Source organism: Phyllopteryx taeniolatus, chromosome 10 (genome assembly GCF_024500385.1).
Source record: "Phyllopteryx taeniolatus isolate TA_2022b chromosome 10, UOR_Ptae_1.2, whole genome shotgun sequence".
In the NCBI taxonomy this organism is placed as follows: Eukaryota; Metazoa; Chordata; class Actinopteri; order Syngnathiformes; family Syngnathidae; genus Phyllopteryx; species Phyllopteryx taeniolatus.
Window position 1 is genome coordinate 15,620,133 of NC_084511.1, and position 19,470 is coordinate 15,639,602.

Below are 19,470 nucleotides of genomic sequence, written 5' to 3' on the forward strand. Positions count from 1 at the left end.
ACATCATCAATAATGACTAGTGAGCCTCTTCCAGAAGCAGCCATGCAAGCCCAACCCATGACATTACCTCCACCATGCTTCACAGATAAGCTTGAGTGCTTTGGATCATAAGCAGATCCTTTCTTTCTCCATACTTTGGCCTTTCCATCACTTTGGTAGAGGTTAATCTTGGTCTCAATCAGTCCATAAAACTTCATTCCAAAACTTTAGTGGCTCAACTCTGTACTTCTTTAGCCTTCCGATTCTTTTTGCTGATGAGTGGCTTGCATCTTTTGGTATGGCTTGTATATTCCTTCTCTCAAAGCTTTCTTCGATCAGTGGATTGGAGGTTGGCAGTGATGTCACTGTTGTCTTTGGAGGTTTCTTCACAGTTCTCACGTTTCTGTCATCAACTGTTGTTGATACCCTTGGTCGACCTGTTCAATGTCTGTTGCTCAGTACACCAGTAGTTTCTTTTTCAGGGCATTCCTAATTGTTATGCCCAATGTTTGTGCAATAGCTCTGATCGATTCTCCCTCTTCTTTCAGCTTCAAAATGGTTTGCTTTTCTCCCATAGACAGCACTCTGGTCTTCATGTTTGCTTAACAGCAAATGCAGTTTTCACAGTTGAAACCCAAAGCCAAAAGCAAGCACTTATATTTAAGCAATCAATCTAAAAGGCAACACCTGAGCAACTGGAAACACCCATCGTTCACATGTTCCAATACTTTTGCTCACTTGAAAAGTGGGTGGGTTCAAACAAAAGGTGCTCTGTCCTGAGTTGTTTAAGGTGACTGCACTGTATGTGCCACAAATTCACTCAAAGGTGCAGTTTGCTTGGTGAAGACTTAAGAAGCTTTAAACATTTGGTTTCATTCAGGTCATTTATTTAGATGGCAATGGCGCTATGGGTTTTTTGGGTGTAATATACCGTATAATAATAATAGACTACCAAGAACTGTTGGCCGTTGAAAAATATATGCTTTGAACCACATTACTTTATTCATTCACACAAATTGGCTTGACACCAAATGTCACTCGGTGGTGTTTAATTAGTGTACCTTGCCAACTACTGGCTTGCCATTTGTGTCAGCCATTATTATCTTCTTTTTTAAAAACACACAAAAAGCTCTGAGCTAACCTAATGTAACCTGCCCATTTCTATATTTGAGAAACTTTCTGTCTTCTATGCTGCTGTAGCTAAGTTAGCGTGTTGATTGGTTGTGTGCAAAGCTAATGAACAATTAATAAAATATTTATTTAAAAAATATATATTTTCAATGGGATGGTTGATTCTCAAATTATGAACTTTCTTTTCAATGCCAGTGTGGTATAGCTCATCTTCCATGCCAATTGACTGCTAAGACTCTCCTTATTTAAGTAGTATTTTGTATAGTAATCAACATTGTGGTGGCTTTGGATATACACAACGTTTCTGTTTTTCTCCTTAATGAAATTATTTACAGAACTGATTAAACTTCAGTCATCTTTTGAAATGTTCTTGGAATAATTTTCTGTTCAGTCTAATATATTAAGCTAAAGTGAGTCACACGAGTCAGGTCCTGATCTCCATTCAGTGTTTTAATTGTTTCTTTTATCGGTGCATCATATGTGCATTAAGTCCTAGGCAAATGTGTTGCTCAAGATGTGTGTGTGTGTGTGTGTGTGTGTGTGTGTGTGTGGAGGGGGGACTTTTATTAAGGACTTGTGAATAACTGACTCATAATGACTCATTTTTCATTTTCTTCGTATGAACCATTTGATAATGTTCCTTCTTTAAAAAGCAACACTGTGTTTTCATTTGTTTGGGTCAGCAGAGAGTGGACAGTACACAATGTCCTCACTAATCACAACACAACTTAGCCTGTGCACACGAGAGCGAGCAGAGAAGTGACGGAGCCAAGTAAACGTGCTGACCGCAATTCAGGATATTACAAGCGTCAAAGATGGCCTCTCTGAGTCAACATTAATATTCATGATTACATAGTGTTCTCAGGAGAGGAAATGAATGTGCGTATCAAATATGTCATCTCCCTGAAGAGAGTACCGAACACACACAATGCACAGCTGATCTTAATCGCATCATGAAAAGTGGAGATGCGCAAGTGCTGGAAAAGAAAGAGGGGCAACAAAGAAATGTTGTTCTGAAAATGAATACATGACAACAGTAATCACTGGTGTTAAAATGTTGACCACAGACAATGTAACTGTTGTTGAGCATAGTCATTATGTTTTCAGCAGAACATACATAAACGTCTTGCTGTAACACATGCAAAGTGGGGTCACTTTAACCCTTTGTTGGTTTGTCATCGACTTTCTTATTATCCTTTTTTGCTTACATGATGAATGGCCTTTATGGATCTATAATAAGACTTGTATGCAGAATGAGTGATGTGACACATTGTTGCCAAAAATGTCTAATTGCAACATCTGCGTCTGTCACATGGCACGTGACTCATTATGAAAATTCTCACACGAGACAGATAAATTGTGTAACAACACATCTGTACATCAGCTGGTCTGGTTTTTCGATAAATTGAGTTTTTGTACTGTGAAAAATAAATTTTTACAATACAAGTATAGTTTAATTGACCACAGTACAGTCCGGATAAGATAAATGCAGCTCAGCCTCTAATATTAGTGTGACATCCGACCGTAACAGCGAGATGGTCTAGTGTATACCAATAAAAGTGACATGGCACACAGTGCAGCGTGGTCACAAGAAACATGAATTTTAATCGTCCTTCCATTGTAATTGCAGTATTCTTTTTAATCATTTGACTTGCACTGTTTTGTTTTTAAAACCATTTAATTAATTCTGTTGTAACACAGAAAAAAAGGCTTCCAGTTCTCTTGTCAACCAATCAATGCGAAACAGTGCGTCTAGCTCTATCCCTGGTGCCGTGAAAAGCATTATATTTTCAGTCAGATATTTTAGCACCCTTTATAATAAAAATGCTAAAAATTGCAGCGTATTTATAAGTTCTACACAAATAATAAGTGACAAAGTTTCCTTGATCAACTGTAGGGAAAATTCACTTCAATTAATCAGCAATTTTTTTTTCAATGTTTGGGAGATTAGAGCGTCTGCCTCACAGTTCTGAGGTCTGGGGTTCAATCCCCGACCCCGCCTGTGTGGAGTTTGCATGTTCTCCCTGTGCCTGCGTGGGTTTCTCCGGGCACTCCGGTTTCCTCCCACGTCCCAAAAACATGCATGGTAGGTTAATTGAATACTCTAAATTGCCCGTAGGTGTGAATGTGAGTGTGTATGGTTGTTTGTTTATATGTGCCCTGCGATTGGCTGGCAACCAGTTCAGGGTGTACCCCGCCTCCTGCCCGATGATGGCTGGGATAGGCTCCAGCACTCCCGCGACTCTTGTGAGGATAAGCGGCTCAGAAAATCGATGGATGTTTGGGAGAATGTTTTCTCAATCTTCTGAACGATTGTTGTACACAGCAAAATTATTCTGCACAAAGGAATTTCCATATCGAGGATGTAGCTCAACATAGCTACTAATGTTCTGTTTTTTCTGAAGTCCACAATGTAGTTGAGATTGAATCAGCAGCGCCTCTGCTGGTTGCAGCCAAGTAGTGCACTCCAGTATGCCCCAATTGCTTTAAAGCACGATAACTCAAAACCTTACAATCAAATTAATTCTTAGCAGTTTAACGACAAATTGATTTATTCCCATCCCAACTGAACACCAACTTTGTTTGTGACCCTCTTTAGAGTTCTTAAGATCCGCACTTGGGACCTGGCTGCCCTTGTCCTTCTGCATCCATGCACAATGAGGAATATTTACCTTCATGCTATAACATTCAGGAATTGTGTGAGGATTCCTGGAGTATTCTCCCCCTTCTTGACTGAGCCCACACAATCTTCTATGCTCTCTGCTCTTTCTAATGTGAGTTGAGTACAGGAAGTTCTCAGTGGAAGTGGCCTCAATGAGAGGCTGAACCTCACTTGGACCCTGCATGCGTAGAAAAAAAAAAAAAAAAAAGGGAAGGGAAAACAAAGTGAAGTAACAGAGTCCAGGCTGGGCAGGAAGCACCTTCCTCCCACTTCCTCCCCCACCCTACATTGCCTCAGCCATCATGATTTCACTGGCAGCTCTTGGTGGAAGAAATGTCAACAGATTTCACTGTTTTGGTAGGAGATGAGGAATGAGTGCATGAGGTTGTGTGCTGTCAGTGGTGCAGTTTGGCTTGAAAAACTGTCTCACAGCCCAAAAAGGACATATGCGTGAGCTCATGAACATAATAGTTCTGATGTTGCACATTTTCCCTCCCCTTCACTCCGCAAATAGACTTAAATAACATTGCTAGAGGAGTCACTGCATGATGATGAGTTGTTGCAATAATTACATTTTTTTTTTTTTTGTCTTTTTATCTGGTATTGGTCAACTTTAAGGTAGGGGTGGGTAATTATGGAGGTTAGTCCTCTGTGAGGCATCATCGACACTAAAGTATTATTACGTACTCACCTGTAAGTTACTAGCATTGCCATTAAATAATAGTATTATAGAATGGCCCTCGGGAGAGCGCAGAGCAGATCTCCACCAAAGTGGAAAGATTGTGGTCTGGATATCAAGACAAAGGATTACGGTCAAAGTACAGTTATAACAGGCTACTAGTTTTTGGTGGCGGGCGTATGGCCACATAGCAAGATTGTATAATGTATGTACGAGAGCGTTTGAGGACTGTATGTACGAGTGCTTGATGCAGCTCCTCAAACAAAAATATCAGTCCTCAGGTTACGGTATCGACATAGGATGTTTCGAGATTACAAACGGTGCGCATCAAACTAGTTTGCGCAGTGGCATTAGAATATGTCGCCATGCGGCACGAAAAGGCATGTTCAGGTATTGACTTACTTTTTTTCATTTGATTGTTTTATTTTAATGGCCGAAAGGTGTCCCACCCCCCTCCATACAAATATTTACTGTAATTAGCAACGTCTCAAAAATGACAATCTGGCAAAATGTAAAATTTGGTTGGAATGGCCACTTCAACCTAAGTACAACAATGCAAATTGAAAATTGGGTTCCGGAGAAATTTATCTTTGTGTCGGGAAAAAATGGGATCTTCGCCTAAAGAAAATGTGGTAAAAAATGCCTTCAAATTAGAGTAAAACAATATGACATCATTATTTCTTAACATATCTGTACAAAAATTCACACATTATTATAATTGCCCATGCTGAATTTGATTTGGACCCTATTACGAAGATGCTCATTTGAAGGTTCTAATTAGCATAAGTATTTGCATTTTGTCAACTTTTTTTTTTTCCCCAAAAGGAAAATAATGAAGCTAAGCTATTCCAATGTCGACATAATATATGAACACAATGTAATTTTAAAAATATAGAAAATTGGTTACCATGTAAACAGGAATTTTGTAATAGAATTACGTCATTTCACTAGTAACTGTAATTCTCAGGAACTATTGGATGCATTTGGGCGAAACTCACTATGCACCTATTTATAAAGCTATTGTGTGCAACTATGAAGTTTGATGCTACACAGATAATTCTACTTGATGTTGTAACCCCCCCCCAAGTGTATAGATTATATAAATCTCTAATCTTTGAGTTATGCCACAGACTTCCAATGATAAGAGGTCCGCTCGGTTTCATTGGGTCCATCTATCTCCATACAAAATAAGTGCATTCTTCATTACTCAAGACATACTGAATATTTTGTTAAACCACGTGAGTAGTATTATTATTCAAATTCATCCACGTCAATAAATGAGTTAAATGTGGACTGATAGTCTCATGCGTAGTTTAGCTAAAATTAGTTCTTGCTCATTCTTTTGTCAAATCTACAAGACCACTTGTTGACATTTTACTAACCACAGGCAAAGTTAACTACATCAGTGTTTTTCCTTTCTTTGTGCCAGTGGTGGGAAGTAGCAAAATACTTGTACTCTGTTACTGGACTCAAGTGGATTTTTCAGGTACCTGTAATTGAGTATTTAATTTTCTGGCGACTTACATACTTTTACTCCCTACTTTTTTTCAACACAAATATCTGTACTTTCTACTCCTTAGAGTTAAAAAATGAGCTTGTTACTTTTTAAACCTAAAAGACTGTTTCATGAGTTTGTTTTTAAAACTAATGCTGTTGAATCGTAATTTAAAAGCAGTGTCTGATTTTAATTGGTTAATTGTCATCATATTTTTATTTATTACTCCTTTTATCAGATTCAAGTTATTTCTGTGACCACTGTGGGTTTTTCTTGCATTTAACAGAGGGATACCAACAATTTTGTCCATGTGTTTTAGATTAGTTGGTGGTGAGAATGAGGCAGTAAAGTGTAAGAAATAGACAGGATGGTACGCTATTCCCATTTTTTTTTTTACAAAGTTTTATTTTTTTAAATTTTTTTTTTACAGATTAGCATTATTGGGTGCATCAACACGTCTCTTCTCCACAGAATTTCATGGAAATTGCTTATGTATTTCTTTTGGTGTAATCTTGTTAACTAAAAAAAAAAACATCAAAACAATGGCTTTAAATTTTGGGCAGGTCATTTTCCTTTTCCAACTGTTCAGCTAGCTATTTGTAGCTAATTGTCTTTCACGCATTTTATCACAGTGGCTATATCCTGATAATGTCATTGGTTTGGTCAAAGTGTCATGATCTTATCATGACTTTGTTTTTGTTGGTCTTGTGCTTTCTTGTGTAAATATTATGTGTTAGGGCAATGTGTTGAGGTCAGGTCAGAAATATAGTGCAAACAGCTGGGTGTGTGTTGCAGCAGGCTGTCTGGGCCTGTATAAGTAATGGCGGCGTTCCAGTGCTAACATTCCAGCAATCCACTGTAATATTGCACAGCCCAACGGGTACAAAATGTTCTTCCCATTCTCATGTAGTGTTTACTGTTTCAATATTTTTTCTAGACCCCTCCTTCTACCCCTTTTCTCACTTTCTCTTCTCAGGTTCGATATCTACAGGAAAGTGCCAAAAGATCTCACCCAGCCCACATACACAGGCGCTTTCAGTGAGTGCAAACAATGAAGTTTGTTTAATTATGCTTTTGGTTAAATGCTTCTTTCTTGTGAAAACAGTTGTCTCCTGGAGAGGTGTCAGCCAATGGGTTCGTTGTTAATTTGTATGCAGGTTTACTGAATGAAATGTAACTTTAAAAACAACAAAGTGGGCGTCACGGGGGATGACCAGTTAGCACATCTGCCTCACAGTTCTGAGGGTCCGGTTCAAATCCGGCCTCGTTTGTGTGGAGTTTGCATGTAAACAACAGCGGCTTTGTCAATGGCAGTTTAAGTGACAAATGGAAACTATTTTTGGACACATTGTTTAGTCCCGACGGTGCGTTTTATCCGATATCCGTTCTATTGGGGTCCGTTTTATTGAGGTTCCACTGTATTATGAAAATCACACTTATTGAAAACGTTCATGAAAAAAAGAACATTGACAAGTATGAACGGGTCAAAACAACAATGCTATAACCACAGTCCTGTTGTAGCATTTGTGCTCGTAGCACTTCTCCAGTAAAATGTACATGTACTACTACAGCACTAACCTAAACTAAACCAACATGTACACGATGAATGGTATTCTTTTCTTTCCTTTATTGTCTCTTCTCTTTGGAAAGACCTCGGAGCATAGGAAGTGACATTGCCAACTACTGGCCTGACGTTCATATTTTATTGTGTTTTTGTTTTCTCCCCAAGATTGAAAACGGATTGTTTTGACAACGTCCTCAAAACTATATCCAGCATATAAGCTTTTTGTTGATTTACGAGCTGTTGCTGGTGTTAACGTAGCCTAAAGCTAGATTTTGGGTGTATTTTTGCATCCGTTTAGCTTGGTTTTACAGCACTAGTTCAGTAATTAGTCTTATTAAAGAGCAATAATTAAAGCACAATGCTTTAATTCAAGTCCCTTCAAGCCTAGAATCATGTCGTAGCTGAGTCAATACATGTGACGTTGTTCCTTTTTAGTTAACTAGTATGACAACAATGTTAATGATGGCCTCAGGCACTTAGATTCTGAATGCTTTTCCGCCCACATGATGTTTGACACCAGTAAGTCATCATCTAATCATTTTAAATTTTCACCAGTTCAGAAGATCCCATGACACATTTTGGGCCCCTCAGTCATCTTCTTGTGTCAGTCACCTGATGAAAGCGGCGTGTAGAACAAAAGGCCAGTCTCCCGCAGACCCAGTGACATAATTAAAACACCTTCCTGGATGACAGGAAGGAGAATGAAGCTGCTTAAAGATGTCCGTTTCCCACCTAAGTCGAAAAGGATGCAAGTAGTTCCTGCGCCCAGTTACCACCCTTCCTGTCGCCATCCACTGTCTGGTCGTAGAGGCCACCGTGTTGTTGTGGATATCGGGCTGACTGGCCTCATAGGGAACTACAAACAGCCCCTTTCACATCACAAAAGGCCAAATATTTGACCCCGACAATGGTAGTTGGTCTGCTTTAGCGCCACATTCCTTTGGGATATGGTATTTGCTTTAACAATACGGCCGTTTTTAACCACAGTGTTTTTTCCGGAGGTCGCCCCCACCCCTGTGTCATGTAATATTTGTTAGGCCTGCCTGAGCTGATAGAAAACTCTCATTGTTCTAGTTTGGTGTTTAAAATGGGCCTCAGGCACTGCAACTGTACAAAGGTGTGTCTGTTTACAAAAGCGCCACAACATGGCGTCAGACTGTGAGACCTTGTTAATGTACATTTGCACCCTCTGTGATCTCATGCATGAAAAGCTAGGAAGAATGAGCTCATATTATATTGCTCTGCTTGTCACTGTTTCCAGCTGTACAGTACTTTTTCCTCCTCCCCTCCAGTAACCTCAGGAAGTAAAACTCTTCGAGTCTTCACTTCCAGCTGAATTGCTGACTCGTGTGTCATTACGAAAGTGTTGTTTGGCAGTTAAACATTAACCAAAGTAGATCCTCCAACAGCCACAAGTTTGAGTGTGACGCCCTGCCAACCTCAAGGTCATGTGACTGTCATCCTTGGAGACAGTTGCCACGTAAACATGCCTCACCTGCTCAATGAGAGCGTTCTGGCCAAAGCTTCTCACCGTAGCGGTCTGACCGGGTGAGAACTGGTTGCGCAAATGCGTCCGTTCCTTCCCTATTTATTTAGTGTTTTATACCACCACTAGGATGATTAGTTCTGCTTATTAAATGAAATGGCCTTTTTACGTTTTAAGCACACACTTTTATTTTTTTCCAATAGAAAATAATAGTCTGTGAATCATATTTGTATTTCTATCTTTATTTTAAAACCTTTATTGACTATTCAGGTATTTTTAAGTAACATTTTAAAATTTTTACTGTATGCAAGAAAATAAGTTGGGCAAGTCTAGAATGTAAAAAAAAAATAAATAATAATAATACACTCAGTCTTAATTTGAAAGCATAATGCAAAAGTGGCCTCTTTCTAAGGCTGGATTTCTGAGTTTTAAACTCTTTTAGGTGACACATCGAATATAGCTGTATTTACACAAATGGAACGCATGGAACGATGTGCATGCGCAGTTGCCTAAATTGCATGTACTGTTGTCCATCCATCTATCCATTTTCTGTACCGCATATCCTCACAAGGGTCGCGGGCATGCTGGAGCCTATCCCAGCTAAATGTGGTCGAGAGGCGGGGTACACCCCACATTGACCAGGTATATCTGAGCTATGCGTTTGCACTTGCGTCGGCAGATATCCGATGCATATCAGATTTTTATTCACATTTGAAAGAAGCCTAATTCGAGTTTGAAGATGTTTTTTAAATTATTTTTTAACGCTGCATGACTCATTCGAATTGTGACATTCGAGAGCAAAAAGTTGCAGTGTAAATCCAACCTAACAGACAGTGTTTAATTTGTTGCCAGATGTGTTGACCACTTGAATACTACTACTACCACCACCACCAATAATTATAATCAAGAAATGTCCTGGGCCACTATTTATGTAACTACGGTATGACACCTGTTTGAATGCCAATGTTTTGTGCAACTTGAGAGGTTCCATTGTATAAGAAAAATGTTTCAGGCGGAATTTGTGAGACACAAGTGTTTACTTTGTCTCAGAAAATGTAAAGAAGGGTGTTTTGCCGGACTGAATGAGCTCACCCACTTCTTGGCGCCATGGTGTGATAGTGTTTAATATTCAATTATTGGAGGAGGGTGTCTAAAAACAGTCTAACAGCAAGCCTTTTAGCTGAAACTGCTTTTAAGGGAGACTCTTTATAGCCCCAGTGATTTAATTAATGTCAGCACCGCAACTCATCCTCTGCTCCTCTGTGGAGCAGACCGGCTCATTTGGTTTGCATCATCCCTCAAAATTAGTGATGTCAATTGAAATTTATATGTGAGAAGTGCCATATGTCATGCACTGTTCTTGTGTGTGGCTGAAGCAAAGGTATTCATTTACACTCTGCTCCCCTCTGCCTGCAGTTTCCATCCTCTGCTGCGTCGTCATACTCTTCCTCTTCCTCTCGGAGCTGACAGGATTCATAGCCACTGAAATGTAGGTAGCACGGCCTCGGTTTCCTAAATTATATGTTGTAACATCCTGAAGGGCTGCAACACCCCTTGACACACTTGCCACTTTGTTGTGACACTTGTACAAAGCCCGCAGACCGGAATGTCATCACCAATGCCCGCATTTTGATGCTTTGTGTCATCAGAGCCAATGATTGGAGTCTATTTTGTCACAGGAAATTGGCTTTGCTCTGCGTGCATCAGCCCCCAGGTGATGCGTAGTTAGGCAAGTCATGAAGTGGGGTGTGACAGCACAGACATTAGACTGGCAAGGACAGTGATTCCGATTTTAGCTGCCACGATTAATGAGCCTGATTGTCGGCAATTTTTTACATTTAAAATTTTGGCACTGCTGCTGCATATGAAAAGTACTTCATTTGCAGCAGTGCCCGCAACCTAGTCAGCCAGCCACCAGGGCGCGAACGGCTGGTCAAGGCTTCATTAAGCTCCACCACGGCGCTCTGGTGCCAACTTCGAAACAAAAGCCAAAAATGGCATTGATGTCCAATTAGCCCTCTCAGCACGTTGGCCGAGAGGCGTCGTTTCACTGTAAGTCACTATTAACAATCATTGTAGCGGCTGCTTTGACTTAAACTTTTAGGCTGCCCTGACTTCAATGAAGAAACGCCAGGAGTAGATAGAGGGAAATCACAACTGTCGAGTTCTTTGCAGTTTGTGACCATCCACGACTGACCAATGGTCAAGCAGAACAACAGAGACGAACCGTTCTTGATGAGCCACTATATTGACGATGTGGATTTTCAACTGAAAAGTCGGCGCTTTCAACCTAATGTTATTGCCTTCTATGTATAATGTGATTTGCTTCCATTAAGTCTCAATCATGATTGCATTTTGTAATATCACATTTATTCAGTTAGTCCTTGCTAAAGTAGAAATTTTTGGGTACATTAATTTTTTTATCTATCATTTGTTCTTTTAAAAAATCATTTTGAACTGAAAACTGTTCCATATTGTTTGTTAAAAAGTAGTGCAATGAAAATAAAGAGAGAATTTTTCCCTAATACGTGGGATAATTGTGATTAATAATCACGATTACAATATTGATCAAAATATTCGTGTTTATTATTTTGGCCATAATTGTCCAGCCCTAAATTTGACGATAACGCTGTCTGTCTTCTTCAATTCCCAGTGTAAATGAACTGTATGTGGATGATCCAGATAAAGACAGTGGTGGGAAGATAGAAGTGAGTTTAAACATCAGTTTGCCAAACTTACACTGTGATTGTGAGTATAAACACAATATACATATACACACAACCCCCCCCCCCCACACACACCATTTCTATGCCTTACGCTTGCATGCTGTCTATTTCACACAGTCCCTTGTCTTTGGTATTCTTGTCTTTGCCATGCTCTTTCATTGAGGCCTGTGTTTTGGCATGCTTCCCCTTTTGCCACACAAATCTTCATCTGCGCCTGTTTGATTTGTCCCCCATTGGCGGTGTCAGGACGAAGAGCAGTCTCTTTATTTTCTCTCCTCATGAAAGCCCTGACAAACTATGTTGCCTGCCACAAATCAAACAAGCAACTACAAGACTCAAGCCCACAGACTTGCAAAATGGTGACTTAAATGAAAGAAAATGAAAAATTGGGTCCAGATTGCTATGAAAGAGGTTTTTGGCAAGCAGGAAAACAGCTGTTGACCTTGTGTTATGACAAGATCACTCATGACACACCAAACAAAAGCCAGCCTGAAATCCTGAGGATTATGTTCATGGTGTTTTTTTTGCAAGAAGAATCAAGCAGTTTTGTTAGCTTGAACTTTCTGAACTTATTGAATGAATGTATCGTCTGCTTCTCTTGCCTGAGAGGTTATAATGTATATTTTCCAGGCTTCGTAAAAGGTCAATTACAAATATAGTTAAGTAGTACCGTATTTTGAGATCGTATTAAGAAAACGCAGTAAATGGGTGTCCAACACGTCTCCAATGTCAAAGGTCATAGACGGCATGCAAAGCTTACGCTCACAGTCAAAACATAGCCAGGCGCTGAAAATAGGCCACTGCAAGTGTGCCAACACACACCCGCCTGGGGGGTGGTACATGAGTAGTGGCTAGTGACGACGGAAAAACACAAACAGAGACTCACTCGCCATATGGTCCAACATTAGTATGAGTTACGTATAGTGGAAAATATTTTGTATTGAGAAATTGAAGCACTCAAAAGACCATTTTAACCACTGGTGAGGGGACCTTTTTGACATTTCAATTCTTCAGACATGTTATTAATGGCCATATTAACGTTTATTAGTTAGTATGAACGTCCAGCCATCCATTTTCAATACAGCTAATCCTGTTCAGGGTCACGGGGTGCTGGAGCTTATCCCAGCTGACTTTGGGCAAATGGCGGACTACACCTTACACTGGTTGCCAGTCAGTCGCCGGGTACATGTAGAGGCAGACAACCATTCACACTCAGAATCACACAATCACTGAGTGGGAATCGCACTCACGCCGCCCGCACCAAAGTCAGTCAAATGTACCACTACATGATCAGTGAATTTCGTGTAAACATTTATGGGTTAAATGTTTTGAGACTCACCTGAGGTTTAGTTTTTAGAAATGCACGGTCGGCCAGACGGAAATTCTCTCATACATTATATGCAAGCAGGCTGTAGGGTCCACACGGAATATTTAGACATACCGTTAGGTCCAATTGTATTTGAAAGTATGATTTTGCTGATTTGTCAATAAATGTTAAATATGTTAAAATCAGGCGGCATGTTGGACGACTGGTTAGAGCGTCTGCCTCACAGTTCTGAGGCCCGGGGTTCAATCCCCGGCCCCGCCTGTGTGGAGTTTGCATGTTCTCCCCGTGCCTGCGTGGGTTTTTGCCGGGCACTCCGATTTCCTCCCACATCCCAAAAAAAAACCATGCATGATAGATTAATTGAAGTCTCTAAATTGCCCCGATGTGTGAATGTGACTGCGAATGGTTGTTTGTTTATGTGTGCCCTGCGATTGGCTGGCAACCAGTTCAGGGTGTACCCCGCCTCCTGCCTGATGATAGCTGGAATAGGCTCCAGCACTCCTGTGACCCTTGTGAGGATAAGCGGCTCAGAAAATGGATGGATTGATGTTAAAATCAAGATGTAATTGAAGTGTAGACTTCCCCAAAAATATTATGTTCAAGATTTAGGAATCCCAGACGTTTTATGTAGAGTACCTTTATTTTTAGGGGCTCAAAGTTAATTGGACAAGTGTCAAAATTGTAAATCTGACCTTTATTGTTACTACTAATGAGTTCCCTCCCTTGGAGATGCATTGCCAGGTTTAGTTCACAGCCACCCTAACCTGCTGCTGGTTTGTGGGTCTGGCTGCTTTCACTTTTGTCTTCGGTAGGTAATGAAATAAAGCCACTGACTTTGGCTTAGAAGAATACTCTTTAAAGCTTAAATTCATGCTAAAGAACACTTCATTTACCATACTTTGCGCAGGTCTGCTTTACTACAGTATATGCTGTATGTCTAACATCATTTGTACCACATTTCGTCATAAAATACCACATGAATTTGATTCAGTGCTTTTAGTTTCTTGTGATACGATATACTAGTATACGCAGGATACTGTTATGCGTTGATTTAGTTTTTAACCCTTAGTAACAAACTAAGAATTTGGAAGCTTTTGTTTCAGTCTGACGCTGCACCACCTTTGTTTGTTTGTCCTCTTCCAGTGGTGGGTTTGGACATCCAAGATGAGATGGGCCGCCATGAGGTCGGCCACATTGACAACTCTATGAAGGTTGCCCTCAACCATGGAGCTGGTTGCCGTTTCGAAGGGGAATTTGCCATCAACAAAGTAATGTCTCACTATGAAACCATGCAGACACTTCTAGAGTACTTCGAAGGCCAGCTTATTCTGCAACAGTCTCATGCGTCAGTTTCTCCACAAGCCTTCCAATCATTAACCCAGCAGTTGGATATTTAACACGTTCGCTCATGGAATAATTGTGAATTTGTCAGCGGGCATGATGCTCTCAAGGTAAGTCAAAAACATTGTTTCCGATCCAATAAGTTACCGATATTTGCTAAACACAGGTACATTTTACTGTCACAACATTAGGTTCACCTGTATAATATAAGGATTATCAATTTACAAAACGATTCATACCGTACCCAAATTTGGAGCTAAAGTCAATATTCTCATTATTTAATACATTTTAGAACAAAATTTTAAAAAATCAATGTCCAACCTAATTAATAGCCTTTCTCAAAACAGCCATATTTATCCATCCATTTTTAATGCAACTTATTGTCATTAGGGTCGCAGGTGAATTGGAGCCTCTCCTAACTGACTTCAGGTGAGAGGCTGGGTACACGCTGGGCTGGTCGTCAGCCAATCGCAGGGCAGATATAGACAAAGAACCATTTTAACTTGCACTGAGGCACAATTTGGAGCCTTTAACGAACCTAAAATGCATGTTTTTGGAATGTAGGAGGAAGAGGATGGAAAACCTACTCAACCACAGGGAGAAAATGCACAAGCCGCACATGAAGGCCGAAACAGAGATTTGAATCCCGAACCCTGAGGATTGTGATATTATACACGTATAGTTGATTAGAGTGCTTTACATTAGTTTCAATTGTTTGACAAACTTTTTGTTTGTGTAGTTTGCGTTGTTGTACAACTGCACTGTATAGTACAGTACTGAGAGATGTTTCTAATACTGTATTTTGGTGAGCCCCATTAGGTACTAGGGGAGGAGGACAAAATATTAAGAAAAAAACAAGTGCTGTAATTTCTGGTGTATAATGCAAATTTTTTCACCCCCAAAATTATCAAAAGGCAATAGTTCGCATTACACATGGGTATAGGGGCAAATGGAAAAAAAACTTTCACATTTTATAAATGTATGCCGGCATCTAGTGGTTATGAAAAAGCTGTACACTTTCATTCCAAAATACCACCGCCACCTAGTGGTTATAAAAAAAAGTGTAGCCTACACTTTCATTCCAATTTGACAGGGGTACGTATGACTGCATATATGTACAGTTGTGCTCATAAGTTTACTTACCCTGGCACAATTTTTGAAATATTGTTTTTTTAAGAGCCGGTTGAAGTGGCTGGGGAGAGGGAAGTTTGGGCGTCCCTGCTAAAGCTACTGCCCCCGCGACCCGACCTTGGATAATCAAACATATCAGCACAACTGTGTGTTTTCTAATTTACTAAATAAAAGTAGGGCTGTTCAAAAAAAGAGCAAGTAAATTACAAAAAGGATTACGTGTTCAAATAAAGTGCTTAACTTCAGAATAATTCTTTGGGGAAAAAAACAAACAAAATACAGATAATACTTTGTTTTGATCATAGGGGTAGAAGCAAAATCATGCATTGTATAAATGCATTATACATAGGTAGAAGGGTTTTCCAGAATTTTGAGGTAAACTTTGGGGGTGCGTATTATACATGGGTGTGCAATATACACCAGAAATTACGGTATTATAAAATTCTGTTTTAAACCATTGCAAACTACAACCACAATAATAAACCCATAGTATTGTCACTCTATGACGGTGTCAATCAGAACTGTTTATTGCAGGCAGTTGTACTGAATTTTATGGTTATCAAGTCTATATGTGTTGTGATTAATTTTGTTGACACATGTAGACTATTGACACTATTTGCATAATGTATTTGTGCATGTGTGATCAGGTGCCAGGAAACTTCCACGTGTCCACACACGGTGCCACAGCCCAGCCCCAAACTCCTGACATGACTCACACAATCCACAAGCTGTCATTTGGAGAGAAGCTTCAGGTTGTGAATTACACACTTATGAGACATGAACAACACAATACGTTAAAAATAAAGCATAAAATTCAAACCGAAAAACTCATCCCATCTCTGTATGTCCCGCAGGTACTAAAAGTCCAAGGTGCCTTCAATGCTTTAGGAGGAGCAGACAAGCTGGCATCTAATCGTATGTAATTGCACCCTGCACTTCTCTTCCTCACGTGTGATGGCACTGTATGATTCAGCGAGATGGAACGCTAGCAGATTGAATGCAAATCTGATGCAACTAAATCACAGAAAACATCAGGAAGAACGGAAACAGCTCTCGTTGTGCTCCCTTCACAGTGATAGGACAACATACTGACGGGTCCAAATATGCAGTATTTACACAACGACAGTGTTTCTTTTTACAGTTGCCATTTTGTCAAAAATATTTTGAGCACCTGAAAATGGAGATTCTCCATGTGGTTAATAACTCAATGGCAAATTTTATATTTTTGTGAAAAACCTCTTAAATTAAAACGCAAGGTCTACTCATACATCAAATCTTGATTTGTTTTTTCTTTAATTAAAGACAAAATCGTGAAAACTTTAAATACTTGTTTTAAATATAAATTGGCCGCAGTACACCACATTTGTAAAACCCTTTTGACCCCCTGCTAAATTATAGTATTTTAAAGCAAACCCTAGTCCTTTTTATTAAGATTTTTCTTACCAGCTTTTCCCATTTCCTTGTTTTTTATATAAATTACAGCTCAAAGGCGCAATGAATGACAAATCCTCGAAATGATCAAACTTTTGACTGCATGCTCCAACCACGATACGTAGCATAGCCAAAATAAGCATTACAATTTAGCGTTGCCCATCTATTGCGTATACCTTCCTGTTCAACTTTGAGCATGGGTCCTTAAAATATTATCATTTGTCCTTTTTATGTTACTATAGACATAGCCATCCAATTTTGTGTCTGAAAACAGGTGTTGGAGGCAAAAAGACCCCTAAAACACATACCTTTTAACCACAATTCCAATAATTGGTGAGTTTTGAGGCATGTAGAGACACCCAAAAAAAGTGACTGATTTGTTGAAAGAATAATAATATAGTGAATCCCCTTATTGCGTGTTATAGGTTTCAGACCCAGATAGTAAAAAATGTGCAATATAGAGAGACCCTCCAAAAAAGTTGTATACAGTATCGTTTTACCCCTCCCACACACTTGAACTTGTGGGGAAAAAAAACCATCTGAACTTATTAAAACAAACTTTTATAACAAAGTTTTCTTGGGTGCTTGTTCTTGCTCACGTAGTATGCCAATAAAGAAGCTTCAAGATATTTGTCACTCTCAGTTCCAGTTAGAGTACACTGCAGTAACACGAAGGTGCTGATGCATGTTTTCATCTCCTGTCCTTTCGACTACCGCATTGCGCTGCTCTCTGGTTTTCCCAAAAAGAAAATCTCCAATCTACAACTACTTTAGAACTATAATACTCGTGTGCTATAATACTTTATTAATTTGTTTATTTATTTAACCTATTTTATTCTATCTCCTATTGTCCTTCCGTTTTCATCCTGTCTTATTGTCTTTTAGTCTTTTTAAGTTTAGTGCCAGTGTGAGCTCCTCATGGGAGCCTCCACAATGGGAGGTGTACTCGGTCTGCCCGCGGGGATGTCCTTCTGCAGCTTCCCCTATGGTTGCGGGCTGGGGCACCTCTCGGTGTTGATGGCTCCTACAGGTTGTCTGTCTCGCCCAGGATCGTCAGTGCCTTGCCACATCTCTATACTATTGGTCAATAGGTGTTGTGTGTGTGTGCGTGTACGTGCCGTTGTGTATTTTTGTAAGGGTGCGTTTGTATTTATATGTGGGGATGCGAGGGGTGGGTTTTTGTATATTTCCTGCTATTTCGATTGCCTGTTTTTATCTCGGTGAAGCACGTTGGGTTGCATTTTTATGTATGAAAAGCACTATATAAAAAAATCTTGATTGAAAGTTAACTGTAAAATGTAGCATAAAATTAAAGACAATTAAACATTGTATATTTAAATGCCAAAATGTTCAACCAAACCATATAATTTATTCTAATGAAAGTTTAGTATCTTCATCCTAATTTATAATGGGAAATGCCATAGAAGGGATTACAAAAATGAGCATAGATGTTACAGTAATTATAAACCTGATAAAGAATTGCTACTGTAACACAGACATAGCTGCAACAGATACAAACATCCTACAACAATACTTAAATGCATATATTCCGTCTGCCCTGTGGGAACAATGACTATTACTGCGACTCTGTTGGGGACCTTCTCTGCCTCCTCTTTTTGCTGTTAATTACTCTACACACAATACACTGAAGGCACGCAACTCTAAATTCAGATTTGCCTGTATACTGTTAAAAAAAAAAGAATGCGAATGATGAACTGCGACGTAGCGGGGGTTCATTGTAAATAACCAAGAGCACTTCATCAGCAAAGATTAGTCTGTGGAAAATTAATTTCTATGAAATGAAAAATGAAATATAATTAAAAAATATTATTTTCCTTGCAGCTCTGGCCTCACATGACTACATCCTGAAGATTGTGCCAACAGTTTATGAAGATCTGTCAGGCAAACAGAGGTTCTCCTACCAGTACACGGTGGCCAACAAGGTGCTGTTGTCCTCCCCTCTATTCTTCTGAAGTTCTTGTTTCATTGCTTTCTATGTCTGAAAACAATGTTAAAGTGCATACATTTATGGTTCGCTGTACACACATTTTTTTTAACCTTTCCTCTATTTGCTGTTTTTGTGCTCTGGCCAAAGCAAGAAAAGTATTACTTGGGATTGTTGTTACATTGAATTCATTGCTAATGTTTTTTCATCTCCGTTTGAGATGTTGTTTTGTTGGCGGTCCTTGAATGCACCTTCCACACCATAACAAGTGAAAGTATGTTTCAGCTTCACTCCCTCTGCCGCTACTTTGTAGCCTGTGTCGTCTACTTTGCTGTTACAAATTGCCTGTATTCCCAAACATTTACTTTTATTGTGTGTGAATGGTAAAAAGTGAGTCAGTGTAAAGAACTAGGGCCCCTATTTGTTTGCCGAGATGTGATGTCGAGTCAGTTTGTGGTAGCGTGTTATGTAGGCTAGTATGCTTAGCTAGCTAATGTGAACGTGTTTTGTTTTTTTTGTGTTGAATAATTTAACTACTGAATGCAGTTAATGGAAATGGGTTCATGATAGTGT

At 39.5% G+C, this 19,470-nt stretch overlaps 1 protein-coding gene and 1 long non-coding RNA gene across 5 annotated transcripts in view; both read left to right on the forward strand.

The window, feature by feature from the left end:
* ergic1 (endoplasmic reticulum-golgi intermediate compartment 1) overlaps positions 1–19,470 on the forward strand; it is a 28,040-nt gene that overhangs the window by 3,489 nt on the left and 5,081 nt on the right. For 2 of the 4 annotated variants that reach the window (XM_061786669.1, XM_061786670.1), the window contains exons 2-8: positions 6,884–6,984; positions 10,413–10,485; positions 11,650–11,744; positions 14,193–14,317; positions 16,169–16,273; positions 16,376–16,436; positions 18,795–18,895. In XM_061786669.1, coding sequence (XP_061642653.1) covers positions 6,884–6,984; positions 10,413–10,485; positions 11,650–11,744; positions 14,193–14,317; positions 16,169–16,273; positions 16,376–16,436; positions 18,795–18,895 — 661 coding nt within the window. The remainder of the gene's footprint in view (positions 1–6,883; positions 6,985–10,412; positions 10,486–11,649; positions 11,745–14,192; positions 14,318–16,168; positions 16,274–16,375; positions 16,437–18,794; positions 18,896–19,470) is intronic. The other 2 variants (XM_061786671.1, XM_061786672.1) reach the window with 2 other exon arrangements.
* On the forward strand, positions 14,324–16,149 carry LOC133484321 (uncharacterized). The gene is made up of 3 exons (XR_009790365.1): positions 14,324–14,500; positions 14,781–14,819; positions 14,955–16,149. It is a non-coding gene; the product is annotated as an uncharacterized LOC133484321 (long non-coding RNA).